At 42.3% G+C, this 20,343-nt stretch overlaps 1 protein-coding gene across 1 annotated transcript in view; it reads left to right on the top strand.

Moving 5' to 3' along the window:
- LOC126991778 (uncharacterized) overlaps positions 1-20,343 on the top strand; it is a 78,127-nt gene that overhangs the window by 2,478 nt on the left and 55,306 nt on the right. Inside the window, exon 2 of the mRNA XM_050850455.1 lies at positions 10,320-10,566. Within this exon, the coding sequence (XP_050706412.1) occupies positions 10,320-10,566 (247 nt within the window). The remainder of the gene's footprint in view (positions 1-10,319; positions 10,567-20,343) is intronic.

The following is a 20,343-nucleotide window of genomic DNA, read 5'->3' as shown; positions in this document are numbered from 1 at the left end:
AGCCTCCTCTTGGATGGGTGTTTGTAGATATCTTTAGTCTTCTTATACATCACTCTTCTTACTTGTAGACTTTTCTGTATAGCTGTTCCATCATAGGCTACAAGAACAGCATCACCTGCAAACTGAAGATTACTTAGGTATTCGCTTTGTATTTTAGCCACTTATTCCTTCACCTAAACTTTTCGAAACTTTCTTCCAGGTACCCGTAAACAGTCAAGGTGATTTATACAGTTTCGCCTCATGTAGTTTTATATATTGGGATTTTTCCGGCACCAGTGTAAAGTTTAGCAGTCTTTGTATATGTCTTCAATAGTGCTACATGAACCAATGCGCCCTGTTGTCAAATCACATTGAGCACCGCTATACGAAGTTTCCGCTGGGTTGTCGAAGGTCTTCTTGTAGTCAAGGATTGCCAAACAAAGTGGTTTTCTATCCTTACTTATTTTTTCTATTATCTGGCTCATTGTCTGGCTGTGATCAGTGGTTGAAAACCTGTTTGTTGCTTGGGCTGATTGGAATTTAAAACGGCGAAGGTAAAGTTGAGGCTTATGCTACTCTGCGCGAGGCCCCGGTGTTCATCTTTGTCCCACTGGCCCTTGAGCCTGTGGTGGTTATGAACCGAGTACCCCGGGACAATGTGACATCCGGGTTACCACAATTTACCTATGCCAAGTTTCCATATATACTATCCTGAATGGACCGGGTGGCCTGCGCTCCGACAGGTGTTAGAGTCTAATCTCATGTGTCTGAAATACTGCTTGTGATTTTTTTGTGTGTGAATACTTTGTAGATAACTGACTCTAAAAGCGGATAGGATCATCTATCCAACTATCTATCTATACGTCTGTGTACATTCATCCATCCATTAATCCATCCATCCATGCATACATATATACGTACAAGCATACATACATACATGCACACATATATGCAAACACACATACATTCACACGCACATACGCTCATATATATTCATTTATTCATGTTTCTCTATGTAGATGCACTTAATGCGTGTATATTAGATAATTACATAATTGTGATGTTTAGTTTGAGCTATATTTTGTTTTTGTGTCTGTACATTACTGAGAGACAGAGAGTACCTATATAAACAAATGAATAAATAATTTGATTAATAAGTATATACATAATCGATAATCTAAGGAATCAATGAGAAATTGATCGAGTTGGTTGGTTAATATAATGATTTAAAGAGATAATACCTTGATATATCAGTGATGACATGATGGAATGAAATATATAGTGAGTATATCAATTGATGGATTAATCAGTTGACATAACAAAATACACAAACAAGAAAAGGAAAAAAAAGTAAGTTCAAGCGAGCAAACACGTTGTGGAAATGGCAATTTAAATTCCGCACACACAACAAGGAGAAAGGACTAAACTTTTCCTCCCCAGAGCTCAGACGGAGTGTGTGTGTGTGTGTGTGTGTGTGTGTGTGTGTGTGTGTGTGTGTGTGTGTCAATGAAAATTCTGTTGTGACGCTTCCATTGTCGTGAGAAGTCTACATATGGTTTCCTAATCTCTTTCTCTCTCTCTCTCTCTCTCTCTCTCTCTCTCTCTCTCTCTCTCTCTCTCTCTCTCTCTCTCTCTCTCTCTCTCTCTCTCTCTCTCTCTCTCTCTCTCTCTCTCTCTCTCCCCCCCGATATGAAAAGCTATAGACTTATTTTTTTAAAATTCGATTGATACAAAAAAAAACTTCCATGGATAGCTACGTATTTTTAGTTTCAGGATTTTTTTTATCGTCTAAAGCTCACATTTTTAGCTTCAGAGTTTTGTTTCTATCTTTTAAAGGTCACGTATAGTCAAGTTTCAGATCTTTAAGAAACTTTTTAATCTTTAGAGAGAGTTTCTTTAGGAGTTTTTTTTTTTTTTAACATGGTAAGTCTTATTTTTTTCCGTTTTTTTTTTTTTTTAAAGGCTTCGATCTCTCAAGGCTCATGTTTGCCTTTCGCTTCAAATTCCTTAATATTATAATCACTTTTCTTCTTCCTCTTCTCCTCGATCTTGTTCCTGTCCTTGTTCTTGTTCTTTTTGTACCTGTTGTGTCAGTCTTCATGTTCTTCTGCCTCCTCCTCCACCTCCTCCTCCTCCTTAACTCTTTTTATGGTTATTTTTCATTATCATCATCTTACTCCCCTCCTTCAGCCTCCTCCTCATTTTTTTCGTTATTTTCCATCTTTTCTGCCTCCTCATTTTTCTCGTTCTTATCTGTTACACTAAGATCATCACCATATTTGCCTTATCATGAATCAACAACGATACCGGCATCACCATTTTTTGTTGTTTCCTGTCACCATCATCACCACCACCACCACCATCACCACCACCAATCAGCATCACCCTCACCACCTCAATCACCACCGATGTTATTAAGGGTTGTTGGATCCTTGAAAGCCTGTAGTTTGGAAGAGTTCGCAATGGTCAGGACTGCAGAATTTGGCTCACATATAAATGAAAACAGAGAGAGAGAGAGAGAGAGAGAATGGTCAGGACTGCAGAATTTAGCTCACATGTAAATGAAAACAGAGAGAGAGAGAGTGTTCGCAATGGTCAGGACTGCAGAATTTAGCTCACATGTAAATATGAAAACAGAGAGAGAGAGAGAGAGTATAGTAATGGTCATGTTAGGTCACTTTATGGTTCTTCTACATTGGGTCTCTCTCTCTCTCTCTCTCTCTCTCTCTCTCTCTCTCTCTCTCTCTCTCTCTCTCTCTCTCTCATGACTAAACTTTTTGAATGAGTCGCTGTCGTTTCCTTGGTTTTTCTTTCATTTGTTCTCCATTTTTTCTTTCTTTCATCCTTTCTTTTTCTCTCTCTGGGTTTTGTTTTTGTTTTTTTCCTCTTTTTGTTTCCTCCTCATTGTTTTATTTTCCTTTGTCTTCATTCATCCCCCGCCCCCCCTTGCATTCCCCCTCCTTCTCTCTTCTTCTTCTTCTTCCTCTTCTTCCTCCTTCCAACACCATCTTGCTTCACACGTAATATGATGAGTGTGTAGTGATACTCCTCCTCTTCCTCCTCCTCCTCCTCATCTTCCTCCTCCACCTCCTCCTCCTCCTCTTCTTCCACCACCTCCTCTTCTAATCCTCTTCTTTTCATCCTACTCTAACGTCTTCCTCTCTCTCTCTCTCTCTCTCTCTCTCTCTCTCTCTCTCTCTCTCTCTCTCTCTCTCTCTCTCTCTCTCTCTCTCTCTCTCTCTCTCTCTCTCTCTCTGTTTGCCGATCATTTTGAGAGAGAGAGATGGTTGAGAGAGAGAGAGAGAGAGAGAGAGAGAGAGAGAGAGAGAGAGAGAGAGAGAGAGAGAGAGAGATCAATACACGAATCCAGGCGTCAGGTGGTATACATTTTCCCTCCCTTCCCTCCATTCCTCCTCCCTTCCTCCATTCCTCCTCCTCCCTTCCCTTCACTCCTGCCCTTCCTTCCCTTCCTCCCTCGGGCGAGATAAAATCATTGAAATATGTCCGCCAAGCATGTGATCTGCAGCCGCCATCATAAATAACAAAAAAAGCGAAAGGGATCAAGGAGTGTATGGACGATTGAAGGAGGGAGGCAATGCGATCCTCATATGTCTGTAGTACACTCTCTCTCTCTCTCTCTCTCTCTCTCTCTCTCTCTCTCTCTCTCTCTCTCTCTCTCTCTCTCTCTCTCTCTCTCTCTCTCTCTCTCTCTCTCTCTCTCTCTCTCTCTCTCTCCTCAACTCTTTCTTCTCTTTCTCCTCCTCCTCCTCCTCCTCCTGCTTCTACGTCTTTCTTATTCCTTTTTATTCATTTTCTCCTATTTTTCTTTCTTCTTTTCTTATTTTTCTCCTTTCTTTTATTTTTCAGTTTTGTTTTTCTATATTTTTCCCGGCCTCAAATCTGTCTGAGTTTTTTTTATATATTTTCCCGTGTTGTATAGTGTGACAGTCTCTCTCTCTCTCTCTCTCTCTCTCTCTCTCTCTCTCTCTCTCTCTCTCTCTCTCTCTCTCTCTCTCTCTCTCTCTCTCTCTCTCTGAAACAAACAGGATGAAGCACATACAAAGCACCGAATAGTGTAATATATATCTTCCTCTCTCTCTCTCTCTCTCTCTCTCTCTCTCTCTCTCTCTCTCTCTCTCTCTCTCTCTCTCTCTCTCTCTCTCTCTCTCTCTCTCTCTCTCTCTCTCTCTCTCTCTCTCTCTCTCTCTCTCTCTCTCTCTCTCTCTCTCTCTCTCTCTCTCTCTCTCTCTCTCTCTCTCTCTCTCTCTCTCTCTCTCTCTCTCTCTCTCTTTCCCACCACCTCCTCTTCTTCCTAAAGCTTTCTCGCTCTCTCCTGCTTCCTATCTCTCATTCCTTCCCGTCTCCTCCTTTCCTTTCCCTTCTCCTCCCCTTCCTTTCCTCTCTCTTCTCCTCGCTTCCCCTTCATTAATACTTTCATCTCCCTTCCTCTCTCTCTCTCCCTTTTTCCTTGTTCCTGTTTCTTTCTTCTTCTTTTAGTCCCAACTCCCTTTCCCTTTATATCCTTTCCTTGCGTCCTTATCTCCTTCCTCCCTTCCCCTTTATTTGCTTTCCTTCGTTTCTTTATTTTCCTGTCCATTTTCCTCCCTCTCCTTCCCTTCATTCCTTTACCGCCTCCTCCCTTTCCATTCCTTTTTTTCCCTTTCTTCTTTCAGTACCTCCTCCTCTGTTTCCTTATCTTCCTTTTTTTTATTCTCTCCCTCTTCCTTTTCCTCTCCTTCCTTCCTTTAGTCTCTCCCTTCTCTCTTATTCTCTTCCCTTCCCTTCCTCTCCCTTCCCTTCCCTTTTTAATTCTCTCCTCCCTTTCCCTCTCATCTCTTTCCTTCCTTCCCTTCCTTCCTTTAGTCTCTCCCTTCTCTCTTATTCTCTTCCCTTCCCTTCCTCTCCCTTTCCTTCCCTTTTTAATTCTCTCCTCCCTTTCCCTCTCATATCTTTCCTTCCCTTCCTTCCTTTAGTACCTCTTCCTCCCTTTCCATCACTTCCCTTCCTTTCCTTCCTTTCTCCCTCCCCCCCCCTCCTCCTTGTCCTGTACCCCTCAAGTTAGCCTTCCAAAAGTTGAAGTTACTGAGACCTTTTAAGACTAAGGAGGGAAGGAGAGTGAGAGGAATGGGACAGGAAGGGGAGGGAAGGGTAGGAGGGGAAAGTGAGAGGAAGAGGAGGGAAGGGAAGGGGAGGTGAGGGCAATGCAGGAGGGAAACGGAGGAAGAAGGTAAGGGAGATATGTGAGGGGAAGAGGAGAGGAAGGGGAGTGAGGGGAATGGGGGAGGGGAGGGAAAAAGTCTTCCCGCGCACTTACCCACCGGGAGAACCTGGCACCTTGAGTTACCTGAAGGGAGGGCAAGGTAAGGGAAGGGAAGGGGGGGGGGAGGGGAAGGGTGGCTCGGGGGTGAAGCAGGATGAGTTACTGTCGTGCCGGAGAGAGAGAGAGAGAGAGAGAGAGAGAGAGACAGGTGTGTCTTTGCATTTTTCTCTCTATCATGCTTTGTCCTGTGTGTGTGTCTGTGTGTGTGTGTGTGTGTGTGTGTGTGTGTGTGTGTGTGTGTGTGTGTAAAACAGTGTGCGTGACTTTCAGGGCTTTGCAACTTAATCCACGCATTATATAAGAGTGAATTCAGACACACACACACACACACACACACACACACACACACACACACACACACACATTAGCATTTTAAAACGTTCATACGTAACTAAACGAATCTCTTACTCTGGAAAGCCATTATTTTTTTCTCTTTTTAAATAACACCTTTATTATTATTATTATTATTATTATTATTATTATTATTATTATTATTATTATTATTATTATTATTATTATTATTATTATTATTATTAGTAGTAGTAGTAGTAGTAGTAGTAGTAGTTGTAGTGTTATTATTATTATTATCATTATTATTGTTTTTATTGTTATTATTATTATTGTTATTGTAATTACCGGCCCAGGATGAAAGGAAACCCTGACTCTCTTCTTGCCATTATAATTGAAAAAGAAAATATAAGAGAAAACGTGATGCCTTTGTGGGTATACTATTAAGTTAGGCATCAAAGGGAGGAAAATGAGAAGAGATGATCATGATGGTGATGGAAGAGGAGGAGGAGGAGGAGGAGGAGGAGGAGGAGGAAGCGAAAGAAGATGAGGAACTGGAACCTTTTACATGATATTCACTGAGTCGTCCATAAAAGGTGGAGGAGGAGGAAGAGGAAGAGGAGGAGGAAGAAGAAATGCGTGAGATAGAATAGGGAGGAGTAAAGAAAAAAAAATGTCAAAAAACTATGTACCCAAAGATTTTTTATTTTTTATTTTATTTTACGTTTTGGCCTATTGCGCCGGTAGGCTTCTTCCCGGTGGATCCTGAGTTTCTGATGGTCGGTCCACGGCTTCTTCCCGGTGGGGCCTGATGGTCAGCCCAGCCCGTTCTGGCGCAGGCGAGTGTTTATAGTTTCGCCATCTTGAATTGGCTCATGCTGCCCTCCCGGAGCTCATCTTTAATCCTAGAATCCAGAGTCCGGGTTGATAGATGGTCTTCTGGACAGCATGTGGGTAGTTTTAAGCCACTCAGCGGCGGCTGAAAAATCCCAGCTTGGTGGCACCGGTCGGGGATTGAACTTGCGTCCTCCTGAACGCGGGGCCGTCTCGCTATCCGTTCAGCCACCGCCTCCCGACAACGAGCATTTGAAGACAAACAAACAAAAATAAGCACACAGGCACGTCTTAGCGTGTGTGTGTGTGTGTGTGTGTGTGTGTGTGTGTGTGTGTGTGGTCTAAATGTTCTTGAAGCTTTTTTATAGGTCAATATTTTTTTTTATCAGCATTATCCTCTCGACCCATTTCCACCATTAGTATTTCCCTCACTACACATTTCCAGCATTAGTATTTCCCTCTCGACCCATTTCCTGCATTAGCATTTCCATTTCGAGCCATTTCCAGCATTAGTATTATCCCCACGACCCATTTCCAGCATTAGTATTTCCCTCCCGACCCATTTCCAGCATTAGTATTATCCCCACGACCCATTTCCACCATTAGTATTTCCCTCACTACACATTTCCAGCATTAGTATTTCCCTCTCGACCCATTTCCTGCATTAGCATTTCCATTTCGAGCCATTTCCAGCATTAGTATTATCCCCACGACCCATTTCCAGCATTAGTATTTCCCTCCCGACCCATTTCCAGCATTAGTATTATCCCCACGACCCATTTCCACCATTAGTATTTCCCTCACTACACATTTCCAGCATTAGTATTATCCCTCACGACACATTTCCAGCATTAGTATTATCCCTCACGACACATTTCCAGCATTAGTATTATCCCTCACGACACATTTCCAGCATTAGTATTTCCCTCTCGACCCATTTCCAGCATTAGTATTATCCCTCACGACACATTTCCAGCATTAGTATTTCCCTCTCGACCCATTTCCAGCATTAGTATTATCCCTCTCGACCCATTTCCAGCATTAGTATTTCCCTCCCGACCCATTTCCAGCATTAGTATTATCCCCACGACCCATTTCCAGCATTAGTATTATTCCAACGACCCATTTCCAGCATTAATATTTCCCTTCCGACCCATTTCCAGCATTAGTATTATCCCCACGACCCATTCCCAGCATTAGTATTTCCCTCTCGACCCATTTCCAGCATTGGTATTTCCTTCTCGACCCATTTCCAGCATTAGTATTTCCCCCACGACCCATTTCCAGCATTAGTATTTCCCTCCCGACCCATTTCCAGCATTAGTATTTCCCCCACGACCCATTTCCAGCATTAGTATTTCCCTCCCGACCCATTTCCAGCATTAGTATTTCCCTCCCGACCCATTTCCAGCATTAGTATTATCCCTCTCGATCCATTTCCATCATTAGTATTATCCCTCCCGACCCATTTCCAGCATTAGTATTTCCCTCCCGACCCATTTCCAGCATTAGTATTATCCCTCTCGATCCATTTCCATCATTAGTATTATCCCTCACGACCCATTTCCAGCATTAGTATTTCCCTCCCGACCCATTTCCAGCATTAGTATTATCCCTCTCGACCCATTTCCATCATTAGTATTTCCCTCACGACCCATTTCCAGCATTAGTATTTCCCTCACGACCCATTTCCATCATTAGTATTATCCCTCTCGACCCATTTCCAGCATTAGTATTTCCCTCTCGACCCATTTCCAGCATTAGTATTTCCCTCACGACCCATTTCCAGCATTAGTATTTCCCTCACGACCCATTTCCATCATTAGTATTATCCCTCACGACCCATTTCCAGCATTAGTATTTCCCTCTCGACCCATTTCCAGCATTAGTATTATCCCTCTCGACCCATTTCCATCATTAGTATTATCCCTCACGACCCATTTCCAGCATTAGTATTTCCCTCTCGACCCATTTCCAGCATTAGTATTATCCCTCACGACCCATTTCCAGCATTAGTATTTCCCTCTCGACCCATTTCCAGCATTAGTATTATCCCTCACGACCCATTTCCAGCATTAGTATTTCCCTCACGACCCATTTCCAGCATTAGTATTATCCCTCACGACCCATTTCCAGCATTAGTATTTCCCTCTCGACCCATTTCCAGCATTAGTATTATCCCTCACGACCCATTTCCAGCATTAGTATTATCCCTCACGACCCATTTCCAGCATTAGTATTTCCCTCACGACCCATTTCCAGCATTAGTATTTCCCTCACGACCCATTTCCAGCATTAGTATTATCCCCACGACCCATTTCCATAATTAGTATTATCCCCACGACCCATTTCCAGAATTAGTATTATCCCCACGACCCATTTCCAGATTTAGTATTATCCTCACGACCCATTTCCAGAATCAGTATTATCCCACGACCCATTCCCAGAATTAGTATTATTCCCGACCCATTTCAGCATTAGTATTTCCTCGACCCATTTCCAGCATTAGTATTATCCCGACCCATTTCCAGAATTAGTATTATCCCGACCCATTTCCAGAATTAGTATTATTCGACCCATTTCCAGCATTAGTATTATCCCACGACCCATTTCCAGAATTAGTATTATCCCACGACCCATTCCAGAATTAGTATTATTCGACCCATTTCCAGCATTAGTATTTCCCTCACGACCCATTTCCAGCATTAGTATTTCCCTCACGACCCATTCCCAGAATTAGTATTATCCCCGACCCATTTCCAGAATTAGTATTATTCCCGACCCATTTCCAGCATTAGTATTATTCGACCCATTTCCAGAATTAGTATTATCCCCGACCCATTTCCAGAATTAGTATTATCCCACGACCCATTTCCAGCATTAGTATTATTCCACGACCCATTTCCAGAATTAGTATTATCCCGACCCATTTCAGCATTAGTATTATCCCGACCCATTTCAGAATTAGTATTATCCCGACGACCATTTCCAGCATTAGTATTATCTGACCCATTTCCAGAATTAGTATTATCCCCACGACCTTCCAGCATTAGTATTATTCCACGACCCATTTCAGCATTAGTATTATCCCCGACCCATTCCAGAATTAGTATTATCCGACCCATTTCCAGAATTAGTATTATCCCGACCCATTTCAGCATTAGTATTATTCCCGACCCATTTCCAGAATTAGTATTATTCGACCCATTTCCAGCATTAGTATTATTCCCGACCCATTTCCAGCATTAGTATTATTCCACGACCCATTTCCAGAATTAGTATTATTCGACCCATTTCCAGAATTAGTATTATTATTCCCGACCCATTTCTAGCATTAGTATTATTCCCACGACCCATTTCCAGAATTAATATTATTCGACCCATTTCCAGAATTAGTATTATCCCACGACCCATTTCAGCAAAATTATCGCACCAAAAGCACATGAAAGCTGTGGCAAAAGATACAGTGGGAAAACATGAAACACACACGGCCAAAGCAAATCTATCTTACCCTGACCAATTCCAACCCTTGACCCCAAACTGGTAAAGGTTTCAATATTTGTCTCTGTCCTTTTTTTGTGAGAGCAGCGTGCGTTTGTGTGTGTGTGTGTGTGTGTGTGTGTGTGTGTGTGTGTGTGTGTGTGTGTGTGTGTGTGTGTGTGTGTGTGTGTGTAGTTTTCCTATTCCCGTGTGCCTCAATGTCGTAAAAGAAACACCCTAACCTAATCATCCCATGCTGCAGTACAGAGGGTGGTGGGGCCGCCGAAGTGTGCGGGAAGTAGAAACTCACTAACACTATTACCTTTAAAAATAGAGTCGAATGGGAGCAGGAATAAAACCATCAGCTAGAACAACAAGAGCAAAAACAACTGCATATCCTCTCTCTTTCCCTGCACAGACGGAGAGGTGGCCCAGGTGTGCGCCGAGCAGGAACTCCACCTGTCCTGCGGCGACGGCGGTGACAACAGCAGCAGTACCTTGAGCGGGGAGCAGCTTGTTCTGAGCGAGGCGTGGCTCTACGGGAACACCAGCACGAACAGGGAGCAGGACGGGTACTTGACCCACGAATTACCGCCTACATGCACCGTCAGAGAGTACAATCTGCAGTACAAGATGGGCTCCTTCCTCAAGTACATCAACAAAGAGTGAGTGTGTTACCGTGCTCTGGTGTTCTTAGTTATGGTGTACCTATTTATGTCTCCTTGTTGTAAATGAGTTATATGGCACTGAGCCCAGAAGACAACACAACCAGTAGAATAGATGGACTCCTTCCTCAAATACATCAACAAAGAGTGAGTGGATTACCTCGTTTTGCTGTTCTTAGTTGCGCTACCTCTTTGTTGTAAATGTACTATTGCTTATTGTAGGAGTCCTAGAAAAGACTAACACAACCAGCAGAAAAAGATGGGTTCTCTCCTCCAGTATATCGACAGAGAGTGAGTGCCGTGAATTGCTGTTCTTTTGTGTGTTACTTCTTTATGTCTGCTTGTTGTGAATGGGTTACGTGGTACTTGGTCCACAGAAACCCCAATGCGACCCCCAGAATAACATGGGCCCCCTATTCAAGTATATGAAAAAATGCGTGCGTATCCGTGGAATTTTCGTGCTACTTGCGTGGTTATTACTGCTAGCGTAAAAAAGTATAAAGTTGCACCATGTAGTGTGTAGCTCAAAATGCACTGTCCAAGTGCACCGAGTATTTATCTACTGTTGTGAAAAAATAATTCAACAATGAAGGGGATCGATGTCTGAGCCCTCGCACCCACCCTCCAGGCGGTGTGAATTATAAATAAATACAAAGACAAATAGATCGGCATTATCAAAGTTGTGACGTTAGACGAAAACAGATAGTAGTCTTTACATTGACATGAAGAAAAACCTATGAGCAGATATCTTTATAGAAGGTTTAATAGGGGTAGGGGTAGAGGTAGGGGTGACTTACAGCATCAGTTGAAGCAAATCCAGAACACTCCTCAGTACATGACCAAGAAGCGGGTGCGATACACTCTGCTTCTCGTGCTGTGCCTACGCTCCCATGCACGCAATAACTGTGTGTCGGCTATGGGCTGGAGATAAAAATGTAAACATGTTCTTAAGCAATTATTTTTTGTTTGTTTCTGTGCTCTTCAGTATATATATATATATATATATATATATATATATATATATATATATATATATATATATATATATATATATATATATATATATATATATATATATATATATATATATATATATACATATATTAATGTTTAATGGGTGTTTAAGGAGATTGACATGAACTCGCACGAGGACTTGCATGTGTGTGTGTGTATGTGTGTGTGTGTGTGTGTGTGTGTGTGTGTGTGTGTGTGTGTGTGTGTGTAAGAGAGAGAGTGGTGGGGAGGGGGGAACGTTTTTGTGACGCGCAATAAACGCCTGCAAGCTCTTGTTGCTACACCCCAACTAATTGAGCCTGATTGCACAACACAAATTTTCCTTCCGCTCCAGATTCTCTCTCTCTCTCTCTCTCTCTCTCTCTCTCTCTCTCTCTCTCTCTCTCTCTCTCTCTCTCTCTCTCTCTCTCTCTCTCTCTCTCTCTCTCTCTCTCTCTCTCTCTCTCTCCACACACACACACACACACACACACACACACACACACACACACACACACACACACACACACACACACACACACACACTTTCCCTTCCGTCTGTCCACGCAGCGAATGAGTGTGATTTGTGTTCATCGTGGAAGATTCGTGAGTTTATGAATAATTTGGAGCCATTCATTTCATATACCACGAACTCCTGACTCACCCCAACCCACCACATCCTGAAACCACACTACATCAGGCATATCACAGACCACATCACATACCACACCACATGCCACACCCACACGCTAATACGAGACACACACACACACACACACACACACACACACAAACACACACACACATACACACACACACACATATATAAAAAGACCAACATGACAGCACTACCATCACCTCACACCACACCACACTTGACCACACCACACCATACCACACCACACTTGACCACACCACACCATACCACACCACACCACACTACCTTACACCACACCACACCACACCACACCACCATGTCACCACACTACAACACACTTCACACTACATACCACGCCACACCATATCATACCACACACTCACCACACCACACCACTCTACCACCACCACCTCACACCAGCACACCACAGCAAATCACACCACCCTCACGTTCTCTTACTTAATGTAGCACTTTGTTCCGCTCCTCTTTCGTAAGCTATTCATGTCATTACCATTTTTCGTATTCATTCATTCATATATTCTCTCTCTCTCTCTCTCTCTCTCTCTCTCTCTCTCTCTCTCTCTCTCTCTCTCTCTCTCTCTCTCTCTCTCTCTCTCTCTCTCTCTCTCTCTCTCTCTCTCTCTCTCTCTCTGTGTGTGTGTGTGTATATGTGTGTGTGTGTGTGTGTGTGTGTGTGTGTGTGTGTGTGTGTGTGTGTGTGTGTGTGTCCGGGGGATTTATTGCAACACCCAGGAAGGTTTATTATCATGTTCTTGCTGCTTGTTATCTTTCTTTCTACTGTTATTTCTTTCCTCTTTTACTATTTATGTCTGCACGAAGGGTTCTGTTCACTTCTCTTCCTCTCTGTTCCTTCTGTTCTTTCCTTCCTTCTTTTCTTCTCTTTCATTCCTCTTTCCTCTATTCCTGTGTCTGCCTGCTCTTTCTTTCTTCGTTATTTATCATTCTATTATTTCTTCCTTCTTGCTTCTGTTTTTTTTCTGTTCTTTCTTTCTTCCCTTTCTTCTCTTTCATTCCTTTTTCCTCTATTGCTATGTCAGTCTGCTCTTTCTTTCCTCGTTACTTTTCATTCTATTTTTTCTTTCTCCTTGCTTCTGTTTTTTTCTCTTCTTTCTTTCCTCACTTCCTCTCTATCTGCGTTTGTCTGTTTTGAATGTGATCCTTCTGGTCTTTCGTTTTTTTTCCTTTGCATTCCATTAGTTTTTTCCTTCCCTTCTTCCTCGTTTTCTCTCTTATTTCTTCCAACTTTTCTTCTTATCATAGTCTTCTTTCTTCCATTCCTTCCTCTCTTACTACGTTTGCCTGTCTGAAGTCTTCTTAATTTCCTACTTAACATTCTCTCTTTCTTTCTTTTCATTCTTCTATCTATTTTTTCATGTGTTCTTTCTTTCCTCATTTTCTGATTCTCTACGCTTGCCTGTCTGAAGTCTTCTTAATTTCCTACTTATCATTCTCTCTTTCTTTCTTCTCATTCTTTTATTTATTTTTTCTAGTGTTCTTCCTTTCCTCATTTTCTGATCTTCTACGTTTCCTCGTTTGAACTCTTTTGTCCGATTGCTTAGTCACTTTTTCTGTCTTCCGTTTTTCCTTCCCTCTCTTTTTCTCCTCCTGCATTGGTTTTATCGATTGTGATAAAACATTAAACTCAGATCACGCAGGGACACAGCAGGCGGGGTGTGGATGGCCGAAAATAAAGGTGCGAAGGATAGACGTGTATACAGACAGCACGACAATCATAAAATTCCATAAAAAAGCGAAAAAAATCCAATCAAGAAAGTCATCAGGCAAGGAATAGAGGAATTTGCCACTCTTAAGGCTTGGTCACACGAGCATTTATTTCGGCAATTTTATCATCGATCTCTAGAATTTTGCGTTCAGTGGCACCGGCTACTCCAAAACAAGTCTTCTGTTCTCGATATAGAGGAAGACGATCATGCGCGTCTTGTATTCCCGATACTGAGGACGCTTTGATGGAAACATGACCTCACCTTTTCCTCCTCCGCCTCCTTCTCTTCTAATCCCCCTAATCTTTTCCATATTCCACCTCTCTCTCTCTCTCTCTCTCTCTCTCTCTCTCTCTCTCTCTCTCTCTCTCTCTCTCTCTCTCTCTCTCTCTCTCTCTCTCTCTCTCTCTCTCTCTCTCTCTCTCTCTCTCTCTCTCTCTCTCTCTCTCTCTCTCTCTCTCTCTACTAAGATCGTGTTAACCGTAGAGGCGGTGGCGTCGCCCTTTTTGTCAAAAGCTATTTGCAACCCATTGACAAAACACAAAGAGACAGTAACGTTGAACATTTGTGCGTGCGAGTAAACATTGCAAAAGTGAATATAAATATATCTGTCACCTACAGGCCTCCCGGGCAATCACTCGATGACGACCTTGAAATGTACAGCGTTTTAAGGCAATCACTTACTAACAACGACTCACTGATATTAGGAGACTTTAACCTCCCCCATATCGACTGGGCGACACTGTCAGGTACTGAAGGCGAGTCACATAGAATGATCGAATTTCTAGAAGAAAATTATCTAAGCCAAATGGTTTCTGAACCAACTCGACAAAATAAGATACTCGACCTTGTTATAACGACCCAAGATAACCTAGTCAGTAATGTCACGGTAGGAGAACACCTCGGTTCTTGCGATCATAAATTAGTGCGCGTCGACATTAGAGCTCAAACATCAGTGACTGAAAATAAAGTAAAGGTGCCCAATTTCAAAAGAGCTAACTTCGTAGAAATCCGACAAAAAATAACAGAAATACAACTATCATATGACGGCAATGTAGAGGAAGCCTGGCTAAGCTTTAAAAATTACTTACTCACTCAGCAGAACACATTTGTCCCCTTAGAAGCGAAGTAACACTAATAAAAGCCCACCTTGGTTTATTACCGAAATTAAACACTCAGTCAGGGAGAGAAAATTGTTTTACAGGTTAAAGAAAGAGCAAAGCACGCCCGAAAACATTAGACTTTATAATGATGCCAGGCGACGAGTAAAAGGATTAGTATGTCAGGCAAAGCGTAGATATGAAGAAAATATTGCAGCCAACTGTAAAAATAATCCGAAATCTTTCTTCAGTTACATAAACAACAGAAAGGCGATCAGAAGTGGTATTGGACCTTTAACAAACAGCGACGGTGCACTAGTGACTGACAGCCAACACATTGCAAACCTCTTAAACAATTACTTTTCCGCGGTGTTTAATACTAACAGTCTTCCTCCCATTACCACCAGCACCAGTACTAATGTAAATCTCGAGCATGCATTGCCTAATTTTGAAATAGCAACCGATGAAGTCCTTAAAGCTCTCCATTCACTTAAAACAAATAAAAGTCCCGGACCCGACAAAGTGTATCCTATACTGCTTAAAGAAACAAAGAGCGAAATACTCTCCTCCCTCATAACAAGGCTAACGTGACACCGATTTTTAAGAAAGGAGACAAAAAAATACCAGGTAACTACCGACCCATTAGTATAACTTCAATTGTAGGTAACCTACTTGAGAGCATAATTATAGACAAAATTGTGAGTTACCTCGAAATCCACTCATTGATTGGGGATTCACAACATGGCTTCCGTAACAAAAGATCCTGCCTATCAAACCTAATGACCTTTTATAACGCCTTCTTCTCAGTTTATGACGTTACCAAATCAGTGGACGTAGTCTATCTTGATTTCCAGAAAGCGTTTGATAAAGTCCCACATCATAAATTACTTTATAGATTAAAGCAAATAGGTATTGACGGTCAAGTAAACCAGTGGATCGCTAATTGCTTGAGCAACAGACAACAAAGAGTGGTGATTGACTGATTTAACTCAGAGTGGGCGCCGGTCACTAGTGGCGTCCCTCAGGGCTCGGTTCTTGGCCCAGTGCTCTTCATTATTTATATCAACGATGTGGATGTTGGACTCTATAATCGCATTAGTAAATTTGCAGACGACACAAAGATTGGTAACTCGGTACTCACTGACGAAGACAGGCAAAGCCTCCAAGAGGATTTGCACAAAATTTCAGCTTGGTCGGATAGATGGGAGATGCCCTTTAACGTAGACAAGTGCCAGGTCCTTCAAGTTGGAACAAGAAATAAGAAGTTCGATTACGATATGCGCGGCGTTAAACTCACAAGCGTTCAGTGCGTTAAGGACTTGGGGTCAAAATCGCGTCAAACCTCAAATTCTCACATCAGTGCATCGATGCAGCAAATAAAGCGAACAGAATGTTGGGCTTCATTAAAATAAACTTTTTATTCAAGAATAAAGATGTAATACTTCCACTCTACAATAGTTTAGTCAGACTCCACTTGGAATATGCGGTACAGTTTTGGTCTCCCCACCATGCAAAGGACATTGCTAAATTAGAAGGTGTTCAGCGTAGGGCAACAAAAATGATCCCTTCCTTGCGCAACAAATCCTACAAAGAAAGGCTTTCCACCCTTAATATGTTCTCTCTTGAGAAACGTCGCCTCCGAGGAAAACTGATCGAATGTTTTAAAATACTTAATGGTTTCACGAATGTAGACAAAACAAAATTGTCTATGATCGATGACATTTTGCGAACGAGGAACAATGGCATAAAATTAAAGTAAATTCAGACTGCACCAAATTTTTCTTCACCAACGTTGTAGTGCGAGAATTGAATAAGCTCCCACCGTCAGTGGTCCAATGTAACACGATTGACTCCTTTAAAAACAAGCTCGACCGTCATTTCCTTGAACTTAATATTAACTAGAGTAGAAAAGCAACGTTTTGGAGCCATCTGATTAATGTAGAATCACTTAGATTTAAGGACAGACCATCTAGTTTGGACCATGGGGTCTGTGTGGTCTGATTTTCTATGTAATTCTCTCTCTCTCTCTCTCTCTCTCTCTCTCTCTCTCTCTCTCTCTCTCTCTCTCTCTCTCTCTCTCTCTCTCTCTCTCTCTCTCTCTCTCTCTCTCTCTCTCTCTCTCTCTCTCTCTCTCTCTCTCTCTCTCTCTCTCTTCATTGGACCTTATACACCTTTTTTTTGTGTGTGTGTTTGTGTGTGTGTGTGTGTGTGAGAGAGAGAGAGAAAACTACACCCCTTCAAATAATCCCAGTTCACCAAAAGGGCAGCTGGCGGCAAGACATCCAAAAAGATTCGACTCCCTTGGTAATCTCTTAACTGCCTTTACCTGCTGCCGCTCTACATATATGCCTCAACGCGCCCTCTTTTTCGGCTAGGATGTAAAATCACCGGGGAAATAAATACGCGTGTGACCCGGCATTTACATTTTTACTATTACCCTTACTCGGCTCTGTCAAATTATCGTACTCATCGCATTGCATTGTCGTAGTTTCTGACCGATAACTCTAGCAACAAAGACTGAAAACCATCAACATTTAACCGGTTTAACGATAATTTTAATTCTTAGTCGTTATTTGTGTGGTTACGTTAGCCTTGGAGCATAAAAAAGATAAATGCAATGTTCTGAGTACGACAATTTGGAAACGCTGCTCCTTCTGCTTTTTTTACGGTAAAGGATTCAGCTCAAGGACAAAAAAAAGAATAATAATGGAAAAAAAAACGCTAATCACTCCCCTATAAAAAAGAGTGGCCAAAGTTGAGGTTACTGTTACTCTTTCCTCTGTTGTCATTTCTACGCATGGAATATTCATATTCTCGATGATCATTAAAACATCTTAGGACTCAGTCTGTATTCTAATTCATGTTCGCTTCCTCTTTCCGTGACAAACCCAGCCTTTATTTTATTCTGTTACTCTTTCCTTTGTTATCAGTTCCACGCATGGAATATATCTGCCCAAGTCCATTTCTTATTCTCGATGGTCATTTAAACGTCTGTATTCTTATTCATGATAATCGTTTCTTATCTCCGTAACAAACACGGCATTTTTTTTTTTTTACAGTTACTCTTTCATCTGTTGTCAGTTCTACGCATGGAATATATCTACCCAAGTCCATTTCTCTTTCTCGATGGTCATTAAAACATCTAACTCTGTCTGTATTTAAATTCATGATAATCACTTCTTATCTCCATGACAAACCCAGCATTTTTTTTTTTATTTATTTTTTTTATTTTTTTATTTTTTACTGTTACTCTTTCCTCTGTTGTCAGTTCCACGCATGGAATATATCTGCCCAAGTCCGTTTCTTATTCCTGACGGTCATTAAAACATCTAGCTCTGTCTGTATTTAAATTCGTGATGTTATCTTCAGATCTCCGTGGCACACCCAGCTTTTCCTCTCCATTTCACTCTGTGCTCGTTTTAGCCTTCTCTCTACATATTGTCTAAGTTGCCACGTTTCTGAAGCGTGTTAAGAGAGACAGGATGCATAGAGTGTACACTTTTCTCCGCAGGGAAAGTAGGAAGTTGCTATTCATGACATTACTACGTCCACCAAAAGTAGTCCATTCCATTCCTATGAGCTGATGTTTTTGTCGTTGGCTGGGATTGTATTGATTGTTTGGTCTCTCAAGTGTTCGTTCCTGATCATTATGTTATCCTGTCAACGGATTATCATAAAAAATTACCTTTGTTTTCTTCATATTCATCTTCAAACTTATATTAGATTCTCTGTGAAGTTTCCCTGTCATTCTTTGTAAGTTTTCCTCTGACTCACCTAGCAAGACTGTATCCACTAATTTTTAAGCTGTTGAGGCAATCACCGTCTGTCTTGATTCCCAGGTTATCGCACTTTGGTTTCTTAAATATTTCTACTAAGCAAACCGTGAACGAAATTGGGTTTATTGTATCACCTTGCCTATTAATGAAAAGTTTGTAGGGTACAGGGAGGAGACTAACTGGTCGGTAGCTCTTTGAGGTTTTTATATCGCCTGCTTGTGAATCAATATAATGGTGGCATTTTTCCAGGCTCTAGGAACTCTGTGACTCTACAAAGGTTATGAATATACGAGTATTTGAGCTTTTTCAATGTTAAACTGTCCGAGTCTTTCAGTAGTTGTGTTAGAAAATAGGGGGGCGTGTGTGTATGTGTGTCTGTGTAATTCACCACGGCCTGATCGCGAGTTGGACTCGTAATCGCCAGCAGGTACCCTCCCGACAGAGCAAGTGCTCATTTAGTCGATCTCTGGGTACTGCCAGGACCTCACTCACCACACACCCTATCCCCCTTGCTCAAGGGGGGACAGTAACCTCTCCTAGTCAACTGAAAGAATCCGGCCTGAGCGGGCTCGAACCGCCGCCCTGTCAGACCGTGAAGCCTGGCAGCGCAGCGCGCTACCAGTTGCGCCACTAAAAGGTGTGTGTGTGTGTGTGTGTGTGTGTGTGTGGTTGACAGAGGGAAGGAGAAGGGGTGAGAGAAGAGATAAAGGAGGAGGGAAAAAGGGAGGGACAGACGGGGAGTTAGTAAGATCATCCTCTCATTTTTGCCGTTACTCAAAGCGTTCGTTATTTCATGCATTGCTGGATGAAATATATACAAAACTTAAAAGCAAACAAGAAAAAAAAGTATATGGAAATTATTGACCGTAATGCGATGATGAATGATAAGGAAATGAAAGAAAACGAGAAAATAAAATAAAATAGCCAATCTTTTCATATTTTTCCTTTCCATATCCCTCTTCCTCCTCTTTCTCTCTTCTTCGATCATCTCCCCTCCTCCATATCTCCCTCTCTCTCAGCACACAATCACCCTCCCTTACACTCCCCTTATCTCCTCCTCGCCTCCTCCTTCCCTCCCTTCAACTTCCCTTTCCAATGATCTCTCCCACCCTCCCTCTCCCGCTCCCTCCATTAAATCTCCCTCCCTTTCCTTCCTTTGTCTCTTACTCTCCCCTTCCCACCTTCTCTCCCTCCCTCCCTCTCACGCCATACAATCTCCCTCCATTCCTCTCCCCAAGTCTCCACCCCCCTCTCACCACACACACACACACCCTCTCCCACACCTCCCTCAACCAACAGGCTTCTCTCTCTCTCCTTTCCTCCCCCCTCTCCTCCCCCATGTCCTTCCCTTTGCCAACTCCCCCTCTGTCCCTCCCTTTTTCCCTCCCCTTCCATCTATTCTCCCACCCCTTCTTCTCCCCTCTGTCAACCACACACACACACACACACACACACACACACACACACACACACACACACACACACACGACCCTTCTTTTCTAATACAA

The sequence above is a fragment of the Eriocheir sinensis genome, unplaced genomic scaffold, assembly GCF_024679095.1.
Source record: "Eriocheir sinensis breed Jianghai 21 unplaced genomic scaffold, ASM2467909v1 Scaffold336, whole genome shotgun sequence".
Lineage (NCBI taxonomy): Eukaryota > Metazoa > Arthropoda > Malacostraca > Decapoda > Varunidae > Eriocheir > Eriocheir sinensis.
This window is presented reverse-complemented; position numbering and strand designations above follow the sequence as displayed.